This window comes from Babylonia areolata, chromosome 29 (assembly GCF_041734735.1).
Source record: "Babylonia areolata isolate BAREFJ2019XMU chromosome 29, ASM4173473v1, whole genome shotgun sequence".
NCBI classification, from domain to species: Eukaryota; Metazoa; Mollusca; class Gastropoda; order Neogastropoda; family Buccinidae; genus Babylonia; species Babylonia areolata.
Window position 1 is genome coordinate 41613087 of NC_134904.1, and position 18561 is coordinate 41631647.

General features: G+C 44.5%; 1 protein-coding gene across 1 annotated transcript in view; it reads right to left on the bottom strand.

The window, feature by feature from the left end:
* Positions 1-1416: 1416 nt before the first annotated feature.
* The window catches only part of LOC143274847 (uncharacterized), a 25249-nt gene continuing 8104 nt past the window's right edge, over positions 1417-18561 (bottom strand). The window contains exons 3-7 of the mRNA XM_076578802.1: positions 11541-11663; positions 10408-10566; positions 9542-9657; positions 4224-4332; positions 1417-1707 (exon numbers count right to left, since the gene is read on the bottom strand). Of these exons, the coding sequence (XP_076434917.1) occupies positions 1516-1707; positions 4224-4332; positions 9542-9657; positions 10408-10566; positions 11541-11663 (699 nt within the window). The 3' untranslated portion in view covers positions 1417-1515. The remainder of the gene's footprint in view (positions 1708-4223; positions 4333-9541; positions 9658-10407; positions 10567-11540; positions 11664-18561) is intronic.

Here is an 18561-nt window from a genome sequence, read left to right on the forward strand (position 1 = left end):
CAGCATACAGCTGCCTTAATTAATTGTGGGGACTGACGAACAAGAAGAAAGGAGAAGATATACCCTACACCACATCTGCTAGGCAGATGCCAGACCAACAGCTGAACCCAGAGTGCTTTGTCAGGCCTTGAGTGCAAGCATATATATCTGTGTACCTGTCTAGTGGATTTCTTCTATTCCTAGTTCTTTCTCTGTCACTGTTGAAGAAATCATCGGCAAACCTCTGAGGCACTACACAACCATTTTCTGTCTGCTTCACATGGACATTCCACATTTCGCCTTCAGTTTCAGTTTCAAGGAAGTGTCAAAAGTGTCAAAGCATGCACACTGAACCATATACACCACACCACATCTGCTGTGGAGAAAACAACAACAACCCATCACAGTGAAAAACAAGACACTTTTGACTAACATTTGACGTCAGCAGCAGTCCACTTTAATGCTGATAATTCACTTCCCATGACAGAAAACCTTTTTCACTTGCGTCTGACTCCTGCCACCCTCTTGCATGAGAACTACATCAAACTGGACTGAGGCAGCAATTCTCAAAAGTTCATTTCAGTTCAGTCCAGTTGTCCAGATTCAGGTTAACTGGCTAGTTTACAAGAAGAGAAAAATCCGGTCTGATCTAACATTCTTACTGTGACGTACCGGTACAGACTTTGGGAGAGGCTTGATTCCTGTCCTGTGCAAACTACGACTCCCGCCCACGCACAGCAATTAAAATTAACTGCAGCTAGTGATCTCCCTTAGTACATTACCTCCCTTCTGCATGCCTGTGCAGTGCCCTCTTTGACGGAACTTGCAACTTAACTGGTGAGGCATACAGAAATCAAAAGAAAAGAAAAGGGAAAGCTGGGACCTGCCAAAAGGGCGGCTGATGTGCTGTTTTTCCTTTTGCCTACCTCTTTTGCTGCCATAGGCGACTTCAGTCAACATTGAGGGTCATGTTAAACAGACTTTTTCGCATTGTAACAAAGCTTCACAGCTGCAGGCAACTTACCCGCACAATTGGAAACTGACCAGCCTCCCCCACTTTGACTGACTTTGAAGTGAAAAAGTCCACTGTGTTGTTTAGACAAGAGTTAAAAAATTGTGTGACTGAGAGCGTCTTTCGAGTCTGAGAAAGAAAAAAAAAAGGCGCTGGGGAGTGTTGTTCACACAGACACTTGGTGATAAAAGAGTCCAGATTTCTGTGGTGTTTGTTCCAAAAGTGTCTTCCTGTCGTCACATCACCCACCAGAGGCACGCAGTCACACTGGGAAGAAAGGGGGCAAAGAGAGGAGGCTCACAGCTCAACCAGACAGGAGGAGGAGGAGGAGAGGGGGTGTTGGTTGACCTGTCACTTGGCCACTTTGATCTGGTGTCCCTTGCTGTCGGCCCACAGGAGGAGGAGGAGGAGGAGGAGGAGAGGGGGTGTTGGTTGACCTGTCACTTGGCCACTTTGATCTGGTGTCCCTTGCTGTCGGCCCACAGGAGGAAGGGAGAGGGGAGGGGCGGAGGTTGACCATACCATCACTTGGGCACTTCGATCTTGTGTCCCTTGCTGTCGGCCCACTGTTTGAGCAGCACGTCTTGCTGGGAAAGCTGCTTCTCAAATCGTGTGCACAGCGACTTGAGTTCCTTCACCGTGGCCTCTCGCTCCTTCAGGGCCGACGACAGCTTCTCCGCACGCGCTGCCGCCTCCGCACAGTTCCCGCACGACCCCTGCAGTGCGGGACATAAAGGTTAAAGGTCTCACAGGCTTTTTTTTTTTTTTCTTAATTAAATTTTCATTTTTGTCCCAAAGGCTTTTACGGCAGTGCAGGTTTGATTCACCTGATCCTCTTTGACCTACTCTTTGATCAGGCCACCATTCTGAATGGCCTCTTCAGAGTTTTACTCCTTGTCTTATTTTGCCTACCTGCCATTACCATTTCACCTGTTCAGAATCTCTCTCGTTTCTCAAACACACACACACACACACACACTCACACACACACACACACACACAAACACGCACACTCACAAACACACACACAAGCACACACACTCACACACAAACACACACTCACAAACATACACAATGTTTCACAGTGCACAGATTCCGCTGTCAGCTTCTATGAACACCTGTAATTGTCTACAGGTCTTGAACAGGGTGAGAAATATTAGGAATGTTTCATGGAAGTGACTTTCTAATGAATATAATACCTTTCATTTTGGGACAAAATTTGGCCAGTGTCCAAACCAAGAGAGATGGACAAGTTTTACTGCATAAAAGAAAAAATCGCACATATACGTGCACACACACACACACACACAAGCAACTGTGTACATAGGCAAACTCAGGAAAGGCTCATCGGGATCACCAATAGAGTGACAGGCAAACTGGGAAATGGCAGTCAGCCCCCCCCCCCCAACCCTGGTCACTGCTGAAACAGCCCCCCCCCCCCTCCAACCCTGGTCACTGCTGAAACAGCCCCCCCCCCCCCCCTGCCCCCCAACCCTGGTCACTGCTGAAACAGGGCCCCACCCTGGTCACTGCTGAAACAGGCCCCCCCCCCCCCCCCCCAACCCTGGTCACTGCTGAAACAGCCCCCCCCCCTCCCGCCCCCCAACCCTGGTCACTGCTGAAACAGGCCCCCCCCCCCCCCCACACACACACAACCCTGGTCACTGCTGAAACAGGACCCCAACCCTGGTCACTGCTGAACACTGGCTGATAAATCACAATACACCCCACGTCAAAATCATGCCAGGCTGTTTTTAGTTTTAGTCCATCCAACTGCAAAGGGACTATGGGTATAAACCCACGAGGGTGGCTAATTCAGAAAAAAAGAAGTAATGATCATAGTAATAATAATGATGCAATAATAATATTAATAATACAAATTACAATAACGATGATAATTATGATTACAATGATACTAATGATGATGATAATAACAATAATACTTGATGTAAACAGCACTATCAAACCTATAATAATAATAATAACAACAATGATAATTATAATTGCAACAATACTAATGATGATGATAATAATACTGATAATACTGAATGTAAATCGCACTTTCAAACCTCTCAAACGTTGGTTGACAATAACACATAAGTCAGACAAAAAGCACACAAGAACTCTCTCTCTCTCTCTCTCTCTCTCACAGAAAAACACTCACACACAAGTTTGATGATCAATGTGAGTGCTGTATTGCTATCAAACTTGCCAATTGTACAATGCTTACTTCTGATACAACTTCTTTACTTGTCTTTTTGTTGTTGTGCTAGATTTTTGTCTTCTATTTGTTGCTGTTTTTGTTGTTGGTTTTTTTTTTTTACTCCCATGTTAACTCATATATATGCACACTCATATACGAGATGGGCACAACAGCTGAGTGGTTTGAGCACTGGACTTTCAATTTGTGAGTCCCATGTTTGAATCTCGGTAACGGCGCCAGGTGGGAAAAGGGTGGAGATTTTTCCAATCTCCCAGGTCAACATATGTGCAGACCTGCTTGTGCCTGAACACCCTTTGTGTCTATATGCACGCAGAAGATCAAGTGTACATGTTAAAGATCCTGTAATCCATGTCAGCGTTTGGTGAGTTATGGAAAAAAGAACATACCTCGAATGCACATCCCTGAAAACGGAGTATGGCTGCCTACATAGTGGGGTAAATAAGCAAAATGTTCATACTCGTAAAATGTTACATGTCTGTATGAGTGTGTATGTGTGTGTGACTGAAACCTGACTGAATGACACAGGAAATCACTGATAAGCGCCCAGTGGCAGCCGTCAGTCGGCTCTACCCAGACAGGCAGCCTGTTGTGCAAATGACTGTTTGTAAAGCGCTCAGAGCTTGGTCTCCAGCCAAGGATAGGCGCTGTATATAAGTATGCGTATCATCATCATATACCGAGTGGGCTTTTATGTGTATAAACGTTTTTACCCCGCCATGCAGGCAGCTATACTGTTGAGGGGCACGTGCCAGGTATGTTCTTGTTTCCATAACCCACCAAACACTGACGTGGACCACAGGATCTTCAACATGCTTATTTGATCTTCCGCATGTGCGCACACACACACAAAAAGGGGTTCAGGCACTACCAGGTCTGAACATCACTGACCCAGGAGATGGGGAAAATCTCCACCCTTTACCCACCAGGTGCCTTGGACCCAGGACGACCCTGGCGTTGGAAAACACAACTCGACTGCTGGCCCCTGTCGACCTGAATAAGAGCACTCACTGCGGGTTTTCCCTTGGCGGCTGTTTTCAGTTTGCTGCGAAGGACGTCACACTCCTCCTGCACTCTGGCCAGGTCTTTCGTCAGTTCTTCCAACTGCTGCTGTCTTTCCCTGCAGGGGTCACACACACACACAGACAGGGACAGTCAGTTCTTCCAACTGCTGCTGCCTTTCCCTGCAGGGGTCACACACACACACACACACACACAGGGACAGTCAGTTTCAGTTTCAATTTCACAGCATTCGGACATGGTGGTCTGGCTTCTGTTCTGTTCTCCACAGAGAGTTTTTAGTTTCAGATTCAGATTCAGATTCCCCAAGGAGGCGTCACTACGTTGGCACAAATCCACACAGGCTGCACCACCTCTGCCAGGCAGATCCCTGACAAGCAGCATGACCCAGCGCCCCCAGTCACACCTTGGCTGCATGCATTTCTGTGTGCCTATTACAGTGGATTTCTTCCATAGAACTTTAGCAGAGGACACCACTTCTGGTGCCATGGGTTCTTCTTCAGCGCGTCAAGTGCGCGCTGCACACAGGAGCTTGGTTTATCACCTTGTCTGAATGACTGGATGCTCAGTTTGATTTTCCAGTCAAGCTTGGGAAAAGGGTGGGAGTGGGATTGGAACCCACACCCTCATTGTATTGGAAGATGAGCGTCTTGACCATTCTGCCACCGTCCACAGACAGCCACACATAGTGCAGTCAATGTATGATTATAATGATAATGATAACGATGATGATGATGATGATGATAATGATGATGATAATGATAACGATGATGATAATGAAAACGATAATGATAACAATGATGATAATGATAATCAGGACCCCACACCTTGAACCACACCATCTTCCACAGAACAAGATTTAAGCCATGAACAACTTGATCTTCAGAGTGTCACACGGATAGGTTGTTGAACTCAACATGTATGTATTTTCAAAAAATAAGAAAGAAAGAAAAAACAAAGAAATGATGATGATGATGGTTAGAACGATGATGATAATGATGATGACGATGGTTAGAACGATGATGATAATGATAATAATAACAATGATGATGATGTTGATGATAATGAATAACAATAATAGTATGAATATTACTAATACTACTACTAATGATGATAATAATAACAATGATGATGATGTTGATGATAGTGAATAACAATAATAGTATGAATATTACTAATACTACTACTAATGATGATAATAATAACAATGATGATGATGTTGATGATAATGAATAACAATAATAGTATGAATATTACTAATACTACTACTAATGATGATAATAATAACAATGATGATGATGTTGATGATAATGAATAACAATAATAGTATGAATATTACTAATACTACTACTAATGATGATAATAATAACAATGATGATGATGTTGATAATGAATAACAATAATAGTATGAATATTACTAATACTACTACTAATGATGATAATAATAACAATGATGATGATGTTGATGATAATGAATAACAATAATAGTATGAATATTACTAATACTACTACTAATGATGATAATAATAAATTTAATAATGATGCAGACTGATGCCTGATGATGATGATGATAATGATGATAACAACAATAATGATGATGATGATGATGATAACAACAATAATGATGATGATGATGATAATGATGATAACAACAATAATGATGATGATGATGATGATGATAACAACAATAATGATGATGATGATGATGATGATGATGATGATGATGATAACAACAATAATGATGATGATGATGATGATGATGATGATGATAACAACAATAATGATGATGATGATGATGATGATGATAACAACAATAATGATGATGATGATGATGATAATGATGATAACAACAATAATGATGATGATGATGATGATGATGATGATGATGATGATGATGATGATGATGATAACAACAATAATGATGATGATGATGATGATGATGATGATGATAACAACAATAATGATGATGATGATGATAACAACAATAATGATGATGATGATAACAACAATAATGATGATGATGAAGATGATGATAATGATGATAACAACAATAATGATGATGATGATAATGATGATGATGATGATAACAACAATAATGATGATGATGATGATGATGATAACAACAATAATGATGATGATGATGATGATATGATGATGATGATGATAACAACAATAATGATGATGATGATGATAATGATGATAACAACAATAATGATGATGATGATGATGATGATGATGATGATAACAACAATAATGATGATGATGATGATGATGATGATGATGATAACAACAATAATGATGATGATGATGATGATGATGATGATGATGATAACAACAATAATGATGATGATGATGATGATGATGATGATAACAATAATGATGATGATGATGATGATAATGATGATAACAACAATAATGATGATGATGATGATGATGATGATGATGATAACAACAATAATGATGATGATGATGATGATGATGATGATGATGATGATAACAACAATAATGATGATGATGATGATAACAACAATAATGATGATGATGATAACAACAATAATGATGATGATGAAGATGATGATAATGATGATAACAACAATAATGATGATGATGATAATGATGATGATGATGATAACAACAATAATGATGATGATGATGATGATGATAACAACAATAATGATGATGATGATGATGATATGATGATGATGATGATGATAACAACAATAATGATGATGATGATGATAATGATGATAACAACAATAATGATGATGATGATGATGATGATGATGATGATAACAACAATAATGATGATGATGATGATGATGATGATGATGATGATGATGATAACAACAATAATGATGATGATGATGATGATGATAATGATGATAACAACAATAATGATGATGATGATAATGTTGATAACAACAATAATGATGATGATGATGATGATGATAATAATAATACAGATTGATGTTCAAACTCCCATTTACATTTCCAGTATGACATACTGTATACAAACTAGCACACAAACATGCAACCAAACACACTGACAGAGAAATAAACACCAACTCTACAAGGTAAGAGAAAAAGCAAAGCAAACCAAGGCCAATGAAATCCTCTCTGCCCCATTCCCACAAAACCTCCTGTACCAATGACCTGGTCCGTGGAGCACTACACACTCACAGACAGCACATGCACTGCCGTCAGTGAAGAATGGTGGTGCTGCGTTATACCTATCAGATGTTCAGTGTTTGTTGCACTGTATTGTAACTGCACTTTTTTTCTTCTTCTTTTCTTCCCCTCAAGGCCTGACTTACAGCGTTGGGCTACGCTGCTGGTCAGGCATCTGCTTAGCAGATAAGGTGTAGCGTATATGGATTGGACCGAACGCAGTGACGCCTCCTTGAGTGACTGAAGTGAACTGATGTGCCAGATGTGCTGAGTTATCATTCTGCTGCAGTGCTGCTGGTCTGTCTTCTTCTTCTTCTTCGGAGTTTCCGGGCTGCCACTCCCACATTCTCTCACATACGTGAGTGGGCTTTTATGTGTGTGTGTGTTTTTACCCCCACCAGGAAGTAGGCAGTTGTTTTCGGAGGGGGGTGCACGCTGGGTGTGTTCTTGTTTCCATAACCCACCAAATGCTGACATGGATTGCAGGATCTTTAACATGCTTGTTTGATCTTGTGCAAGTGTATGCACACGAAGGGGGTTCAGGCACTAGCAGGTCTGCACATCTGTTGACCTGGGAGATCAGAAAAAAATCTCCAACCTTTACCCACCAGGTGCCATTACCGAGATTCGAACCCAGGATCCTCAGGTGGAAAGCCCAATCTGATCACTTACAAACAATGCTTTGATCATTACAAACAATGCTTTGATCACTGAAACAAACAATGCTTTGATCACTTACAAACAATGCTTTGATCACTTACAAACAATGCTTTGATCACTGAAACAAACAATGCTTTGATCACTGAAACAAACAATGCTTTGATCACTTACAAACAATGCTTTGATCACTGAAACAAACAATGCTTTGATCACTTAAACAAACAATGCTTTGATCACTGAAACAAACAATGCTTTGATCACTGAAACAAACAATGCTTTGATCATTACAAACAATGCTTTGATCACTTACAAACAATGCTTTGATCATTACAAACAATGCTTTGATCACTTAAACAAACAATGCTTTGATCATTACAAACAATGCTTTGATCACTTAAACAAACAATGCTTTGATCATTACAAACAATGCTTTGATCACTTAAACAAACAATGCTTTGATCATTACAAACAATGCTTTGATCACTGAAACAAACAATGCTTTGATCACTGAAACAAACAATGCTTTGATCACTGAAACAAACAATGCTTTGATCACTGAAACAAACAATGCTTTGATCACTGAAACAAACAATGCTTTGATCATTACAAACAATGCTTTGATCACTTAAACAAACAATGCTTTGATCACTTAAACAAACAATGCTTTGATCATTACAAACAATGCTTTGATCACTGAAACAAACAATGCTTTGATCACTGAAACAAACAATGCTTTGATCACTGAAACAAACAATGCTTTGATCATTACAAACAATGCTTTGATCACTGAAACAAACAATGCTTTGATCACTGAAACAAACAATGCTTTGATCACTGAAACAAACAATGCTTTGATCACTGAAACAAACAATGCTTTGATCACTGAAACAAACAATGCTTTGATCACTGAAACAAACAATGCTTTGATCATTACAAACAATGCTTTGATCACTTAAACAAACAATGCTTTGATCACTGAAACAAACAATGCTTTGATCACTTAAACAAACAAACAAAAACAGACAAAAACCTTACATGATCTAAAGTAGACACATGCACACACCACCCTCCTCTCTGTATAAAAGACCAGACAGACAGACAGGCTGACAGACAGGCTGACAGGCAGAAAGACAGAACAATGACAGAGAGACTAGTTAACAGACAGGCACACAGACAGACAAGCAGGCAGGCAGACAGACAGAAAAGTTGACAGACACAGACAGACAGACAAACAGGCAGGCAGGCGGACAGACAGACAGACAGACAAGCTGACAGACGGACAGACAAGCTGACAGACAGACAGACAAGCTGACAGACAAGTTGACAGGCAGGCAGACAGACAGACAGACAGACAGACAAGCTGACAGACGGACAGACAGACAAGCTGACAGACAAGTTGACAGGCAGACAGACAGACAGACAGACAAACTGACTGACAGACAGACAGACAGGCAGACAGACAGACAGACTGAGGGATTTACCAAGAGTTTCCTTTCAAGGCATCTGCCATCTGCATCTTGAGCCTGTTCAGTTTCTGGTCTCTGTCTGCGATCTCCTTGTCTTTGGCCTGCGCCAGTTCCGTCATCTGTCGTGTCAGCTGAAATCAGCAGTCACACATCATACACCTGTCTTGTTTCTTCCTGTGCACAGGCATGTTATCATGCAGCACTGTGCGTGTGGAGCGCTGGCTTGGTGGCAACGCGCCCGCCAAGGAAGCGAGAGAATCTGAGCGCACTGGCTCAACACCCACAGTCACCATCACAACACGGGATATGCCACAACACATTGCAATACACAACAGACCACAACACACAACAAGCCACAACACACAACACGCCACAACACACCACAACAGACCACAACACACAACAGACCACAACACACAACACGCCACAACACATCACAATACACAACACATCACAATACACAATGCATCACAATGCACAATATGCCACAACACATTACAACACATCACAGCACACAACACATTAGAATACACAACACACCACAACACATTACAGTACACAATACACAACACATCACACCACACAACACACCACATTACACAATAAACATCACACCAAAACACATCACAACGCACCACAACACATTACAATACACATCACACCAAAATACATCACAACACATTACAATACAATACATAACACATCATAACACACCACAACACATTACACCTAAACACATCACAACACACTACAACACATAATAATACATAACACATCACACAACACACAACACATCACACACACCACAAGACAACACACACAACAACACAAACAACAAGTAACATGATCACAGCACACAAAGTTCTCCTAGCCGCGCTCACATCCAGTCGCAGGAGATCCATCTTCTCCTTGCTCTCCTTCTCCTGCACCTCCAGGCGGGTCAGGGCATCGCTGACCTCTGACTGGGCGACCTGGAGGTCATGTCGGGTCGCCTCGTGGCTCGTCCGCTCTTCCTGCAGCTGCTGCTTGTAGTTCTCTTCCTGCGGCATCAACAACACAGGGCGTCAGGTCAACACAGGGCGTCAGGTTCTGGGGGTGGAGAGTACAGGCCTGGGGCAAACAATCCGCTGTGTGTGTGCGTGTTTGTGTGTACGCATGCACGTCTGTGTGCATTTAGTGATTTACACATGCCTGTATGCATGTCAGCACACATACACACACACACACACACACACACGCTCATACAGACACACACACACACACACACACACACACGAACACACACACACACACAAACTCGTGCCTCCGACAGGCTTTTCCCTCCACCCCTCTCCATCACTTCTTCCACCTTCCACCCACTCTACCTCCCCCTCCATCACCACCACAACTCTCCCCTCCCTCCCCCCACCCACTCTACCTCCCCCTCCATCACCACCACAACTCTCCCCTCCCTCCCCCCACCCACTCTACCTCCCCCTCCATCACCACCACAACTCTCCCCTCCCTCCCCCCACCCACTCTACCTCCCCCTCCATCACCACCACAACTCTCCCCTCCCTCCCCCCACCCACTCTACCTCCCCCTCCCTCCCCCCCCACCCACTCTCCCCCCACATATGCACACATACACAAACACACACCACACCCATACCCCCACACCCACCCTCACACACCCCCCCACACCCACAGACTCACACTGGTCTCACAATGGCGGCAAGGAGGTTGAAGGTGAGGGGGGTGATGACACCGTCTTTCTGGGTGTCCTGTGCAGTCATGCACACCACCCCCTTCCCTCCCCTCCCCTCTCCCACACACACACCCACACCCACAAACACCAGTCTCACATGGTGGCGAGGAGGTCAAAGGTGAGGGTGGCGATGACGCTGTCTTTCTGGGTGACCTGAGCTAGCTGTCAGGCACACCACCCCCTCCCCTCCCCTCCCCCACACCCCCACACATTCACCCATACCCCCCACACCCGCCCAACTACACACCCACACACAAAGCAGTCTCACCATGGTGGCGAGGTCGGAGGTGAGGGTGGTGATGACGCCGTCTTTCTGGGTGACCTGAGCCGTCAGGCTGTCCACCTGTTTCTGAAGCTGGGCCACCCGATCCATCAGATCCCTCTCCCGGCCCTGCAGACATGGAGACACACACTGTCAGCAACAACAGGTGGAGGGGGAAGACGACGATGACGAGGAGGAGAAGGAAGAGGATGAGGGGGATGAGGGGGAAGACGACGATGACGAGGAGGAGAAGGAAGAGGATGAGGGGGATGAGGGGGAAGACGACGATGACGAGGAGGAGAAGGAAGAGGATGAGGGGGAAGACGACGATGAGGAGGAGGAGAAGGAAGAGGATGAGGGGGAAGACGACGATGAGGAGGAGGAGAAGGAAGAGGATGAGGGGGATGAGGGGGAAGACGACGATGAGGAGGAGGAGAAGGAAGAGGATGAGGGGGATGAGGGGGAAGACGACGATGACGAGGAGGAGAAGGAAGAGGATGAGGGGGATGAGGGGGAAGACGACGATGACGAGGAGGAGAAGGAAGAGGATGAGGGGGATGAGGGGGAAGACGACGATGACGAGGAGGAGAAGGAAGAGGATGAGGGGGATGAGGGGGAAGATGACGATGACGAGGAGGAGAAGGAAGAGGAGGAGGGGGAAGATGATGATGAGGAGGAGGAGCAGGAGGAAGAAGAAGAAGAAGGAGGAGGAGGAGGAAGAAGGAGGAGGAGGAGGTAGAAGAGAAGGATGAAGTAGAGGAGGAGTTCTCAGCCGTCAGTTCACTTTCACTTTCTCAAGGAGGCATCACTGCATTCGGACAAATCCATATATGCTTCACCACATCTGCTAAGCAGATGCCTGACCAGCAGCATAACCCACACACATGTAATGATTTATTCATAATCAATCAGCCACTATGTAAAAGCATGGACTTATGAATATGCACACATAAATGTATAAAAATCAATCAATTATACTGGATAAAGCATTAACAGACTCTGTGTGTATGTGTGTGTGTGTGTGCGTACACATGTGTGTGTTTGTATATTTGTATGTATGCATGCCCTCTCCCTCTCTCCATATATATGTATGTGTGTGTGTGTTTGTGGTATATGTGCATGTCTCATGTGTACACACACATACAAACACACACACACACATTATTGATTTATTCATAATCAATCAGCTATTATGTGAAAGCATGGACCTATGAATATGTATACACACATGTATACACAACCAATCAATTATATTGGATCAAGCGTCAACAGATTATGTGTGTGTGTGTGTGTGTGTGTGTGTGTTGTGTGTGTGTGCGCGCGTGTGCGTGCGTGCGTGCGTGCGTGCGTGTGTGTGTGTGTGTGTGTGTGTGTGCATCAAACCTACACAAAACTCATTCTAACTAACGCTCCTGCACACACTAAAAACACTCCCCTCCACCCCAATAAAAAAAATTAAAAAAAGAAAAGAAAGAGAGAAGAAACAGCATTATCCAAGCATTATAACCCTCTTTTATGCTCAGACCTATATATATATATATATATCAAATCACATCAAAACCCCTTAACAAGGCAATGGTTCACAAATGCACCACTCATTCCAGACCACCTTCCAATGCCCGGTGTAACAGCATGAAATCACCTCCCTCCTGAATTTTACCCCACGGTCAAGATTGACACACCCTTATTGGAAAATACCCCCTTTCTATGGGTTTAACTCTTTCAATGCCAAGTGTCTGTGTGAAAAACACTCCCCAGTGCCAAAATATTTTAGACTGGAACCTCTAAGTCACAAGCTTTGGTTCATGTCAAAGCAACACAATGGACTGGTTCACTTCAGACAGGTCAGAGGGTGACAGTTCGTCACTGTTCTATTCATCAGCTGTCAAACTTTGTTACAGCGTGAAAAATGGTCCTCTGAACAGAAACATCCCTTGACGCTGAAGTAAGTCGCCTGTGGTTGTGCACTGTGTGGTCCTTTGAACAGAAACACCCCTTGACGCTGAAGTAAGTCGCCTGTGGTTGTGCACTGTGTGGTCCTCTGAACAGAAACACCCCTTGACGCTGAAGTAAGTCGCCTGTGGTTGTGCACTGTGTGGTCCTCTGAACAGAAACACCCCTTGACGCTGAAGTAAGTCGCCTGTGGTTGTGCACTGTGTGTGTGGTCCTTTGAACAGAAACACCCCTTGATGCTGAAGTAAGTCGCCTGTGGTTGTGCACTGTGTGGTCCTTTGAACAGAAACACCCCTTGATGCTGAAGTAAGTCGCCTGTGGTTGTGCACTGTGTGGTCCTTTGAACAGAAACACCCCTTGATGCTGAAGTAAGTCGCCTGTGGTTGTCCACTGTGTGGTCCTCTGAACAGAAACACCCCTTGATGCTGAAGTAAGTCGCCTGTGGTTGTGCACTGTGTGGTCCTCTGAACAGAAACACCCCTTGACGCTGAAGTAAGTCGCCTGTGGTTGTGCACTGTGTGGTCCTTTGAACAGAAACACCCCTTGATGCTGAAGTAAGTCGCCTGTGGTTGTGCACTGTTTGAGCCGACTATAGTTACCTGTGGCAGCAAAAGAGTCGATCACGCTACTGAAAAAGAAAAGAGAGTCGCTCCATGCTAGTTTTTACTGACACCCCCCGCCCCGCCCCCTACCCCCATCTGCTTTGCGACCTAACAGAAACAAACATGGGGCAGTTCTACTCTGACAGCCTGCCTTGTTTCTAACCTGGGTCCAATTTACCACTGGCGGTCATTCCAGCTGGCTTGGAATGAGCCTCGTTTCCTTCATGACAAAGGGGTGAGGCATGGTGTCAAAACTAAAATCCAACTAAGGGTGATAAGGTCTGACCAGATGAAGTTTACCCCCCCCCTTCCCCCGCCCCCATACCCCTATCCCCTCCTAACCATCTCAGTTAAGGCTGGTCAAACATAGACCCCAGGGGTTAATCAGGACTAGCCAGATTTGGCCTGGGAGTAAAACCCACTGGGGGGGATACACAAACAAACTGCCACACCAGCACAGATCCTATTCTATTGACAAGGCCCTTATTTCCGCAGTACTCTCTCCCTAAAGATAAACGCCACCTCTATTCATTCATTCCGTGGTCGACTGCCAGCACAGTATGTTCTGATAAAGCATGAGGTCTCTAGAAGTTAGGTCCCAGGGCTGATACAGACAGCAGAGAAAGATCTTTAAGCACACACACACAAACACCAACCAACTATGGGGGCTTTCATTATCACAAGCTGGTGAACAAACTTTGGGGTTAAGGAGGAACAGTCATTGTGTAAGCCTTTGAAGACGGTGTGACTGTTGCTACACTTCAGAGATATCTTCCATAAGGTTTGTTTGCTGATTTGTGAGGGGGGCTGGGAGGGGTGGGGGGGAGGAGGGTTAGAGGTGGGGGGGTGGGTAGGTTGGGAGACATTACCTTGTTGATTTAAAGCGGGAAGCTTTGAAATGTGGTGAAGAAAAACAAGAGAAACTGAGAAACAAAAAACAAGCACAAACACGTACACACACACACACACACACACACATGCACACACACACACACGCGCGCACACACACACACACACACACATGCAACCCTCTCCCTCCCCCTGCCACACACACACACACAAACAGAGAGACAGCAACTGATCGATTCCTTAAAACAGCGTCAAAGAAATTGCCTCAGATATTTCTAAAAATTGTCAGCCTACACCAGAAAGAAAATCATGATGCAGGACGCAGTTTGTTTTCAATGCACCAATTTCTTTAGTAAATTCCATAAAAACCATTCTTCACTGATATAAAACAGACCATGGAGTGTGTTGAAATTAGTTTATAAATGAGACTCACTGGGTAACAGGAACTGAAGTTCTGACAGAAAATGATCACATGATTATGCCATTTTAAAAGCCAGCAAGACCTTTACTAATTAAAAACAAAGCTTTAATGCATGCTGGGTATGTTCTTGTTTCCATAACTCACCGAACACTGACATGGATTCCAGGATCTTTAACATGTATATTTGTATATTTCTGCTTGCACATACACATGAAGGGGGTTCAGGCATTAGCAGGTCTGCACATTTGTTGACCTGGGAGATGGAAAAATCTCCACCCTTTACCCACCAGGCGCAGTTACCGAGAATCGAACCTGGGACCCTTAGATTGAAAGTCCAACGCTTTAACCACTCGGCTATTGTGCCCGTCATTCTTCATTGGAAACACACTTTCTGTAACAGAACAGTGACCAGTAAGTTTTTCTTTCAATGGATATACTTTCGATAAAAGAGGCAGTGTGATCAGAAGCAGTGTAGAGACCTGATGAAAGAGGCAGTGTGATCAGAAGCAGTGTAGAGACCTGATGAAAGAGGCAGTGTGATCAGAAGGAGGCAGTGTAGAGACCTGATAAAAGAGGCAGTGTGATCAGAAGCAGTGTAGAGACCTGATAAAAGAGGCAGTGTGATCAGAAGGAAGCAGTGTAGAGACCCGATAAAACAGGCAGTGTGATCAGAAGGAAGCAGTGTAGAGACCTGATGAAAGAGGCAGTGTGATCAGAAGGAAGCAGTGTAGAGACCTGATGAAAGAGGCAGTGTGATCAGAAGGAAGCAGTGTAGAGACCTGATGAAAGAGGCAGTGTGATCAGAAGCAGTGTAGAGACCTGATGAAAGAGGCAGTGTGATCAGAAGCAGTGTAGAGACCTGATAAAAGAGGCAGTGTGATCAGAAGCAGTGTAGAGACCTGATGAAAGAGGCAGTGTGATCAGAAGCAGTGTAGAGACCTGATAAAAGAGGCAGTGTGATCAGAAGGAAGCAGTGTAGAGACCTGATGAAAGAGGCAGTGTGATCAGAAGGAAGCAGTGTAGAGACCTGATAAAAGAGGCAGTGTGATCAGAAGCAGTGTAGAGACCTGATAAAAGAGGCAGTGTGATCAGAAGGAAGCAGTGTAGAGACCTGATGAAAGAGGCAGTGTGATCAGAAGGAGGCAGTGTAGAGACCTGATAAAACAGGCAGTGTGATCAGAAGGAAGCAGTGTAGAGACCTGATGAAAGAGGCAGTGTGATCAGAAGCAGTGTAGAGACCTGATGAAAGAGGCAGTGTGATCAGAAGCAGTGTAGAGACCTGATGAAAGAGGCAGTGTGATCAGAAGGAAGCAGTGTAGAGACCTGATGAAAGAGGCAGTGTGATCAGAAGCAGTGTAGAGACCTGATGAAAGAGGCAGTGTGATCAGAAGGAAGCAGTGTAGAGACCTGATGAAAGAGGCAGTGTGATCAGAAGGAAGCAGTGTAGAGACCTGATGAAAGAGGCAGTGTGATCAGAAGCAGTGTAGAGACCTGATGAAAGAGGCAGTGTGATCAGAAGCAGTGTAGAGACCTGATGAAAGAGGCAGTGTGATCAGAAGCAGTGTAGAGACCTGATGAAACAGGCAGTGTGATCAGAAGGAAGCAGTGTAGAGACCTGATAAAAGAGGCAGTGTGATCAGAAGCAGTGTAGAGACCTGATAAAAGAGGCAGTGTGATCAGAAGCAGTGTAGAGACCTGATAAAACAGGCAGTGTGATCAGAAGCAGTGTAGAGACCTGATGAAAGAGGCAGTGTGATCAGAAGGAAGCAGTGTAGAGACCTGATGAAACAGGCAGTGTGATCAGAAGGAAGCAGTGTAGAGACCTGATAAAACAGGCAGTGTGATCAGAAGCAGTGTAGAGACCTGATGAAACAGGCAGTGTGATCGGAAGGAAGCAGTGTAGAGACCTGATGAAAGAGGCAGTGTGATCAGAAGCAGTGTAGAGACCTGATGAAAGAGGCAGTGTGATCAGAAGCAGTGTAGAGACCTGATAAAACAGGCAGTGTGATCAGAAGGAAGCAGTGTAGAGACCTGATAAAAGAGGCAGTGTGATCAGAAGCAGTGTAGAGACCTGATAAAACAGGCAGTGTGATCAGAAGGAAGCAGTGTAGAGACCTGATGAAAGAGGCAGTGTGATCAGAAGGAAGCAGTGTAGAGACCTGATGAAAGAGGCAGTGTGATCAGAAGGAAGCAGTGTAGAGACCTGATGAAAGAGGCAGTGTGATCAGAAGGAAGCAGTGTAGAGACCTGATGAAAGAGGCAGTGTGATCAGAAGGAAGCAGTGTAGAGACCTGATAAAACAGGCAGTGTGATCAGAAGCAGTGTAGAGACCTGATAAAAGAGGCAGTGTGATCAGAAGGAAGCAGTGTAGAGACCTGATGAAAGAGGCAGTGTGATCAGAAGGAGGCAGTGTAGAGACCTGATAAAACAGGCAGTGTGATCAGAAGGAAGCAGTGTAGAGACCTGATGAAAGAGGCAGTGTGATCAGAAGCAGTGTAGAGACCTGATGAAACAGGCAGTGTGATCAGAAGCAGTGTAGAGACCTGATGAAACAGGCAGTGTGATCAGAAGGAAGCAGTGTAGAGACCTGATGAAAGAGGCAGTGTGATCAGAAGCAGTGTAGAGACCTGATGAAAGAGGCAGTGTGATCAGAAGGAAGCAGTGTAGAGACCTGATGAAAGAGGCAGTGTGATCAGAAGGAAGCAGTGTAGAGACCTGATAAAAGAGGCAGTGTGATCAGAAGCAGTGTAGAGACCTGATGAAAGAGGCAGTGTGATCAGAAGCAGTGTAGAGACCTGATGAAAGAGGCAGTGTGATCAGAAGCAGTGTAGAGACCTGATGAAACAGGCAGTGTGATCAGAAGCAGTGTAGAGACCTGATGAAAGAGGCAGTGTGATCAGAAGCAGTGTAGAGACCTGATGAAAGAGGCAGTGTGATCAGAAGGAAGCGGTGTAGAGACCTGATGAAAGAGGCAGTGTGATCAGAAGGAAGCAGTGTAGAGACCTGATGAAAGAGGCAGTGTGATCAGAAGGAGGCAGTGTAGAGACCTGATGAAAGAGGCAGTGTGATCAGAAGGAAGCGGTGTAGAGACCTGATGAAACAGGCAGTGTGATCAGAAGGAGGCAGTGTAGAGACCTGATGAAAGAGGCAGTGTGATCAGAAGGAAGCAGTGTAGAGACCTGATAAAAGAGGCAGTGTGATC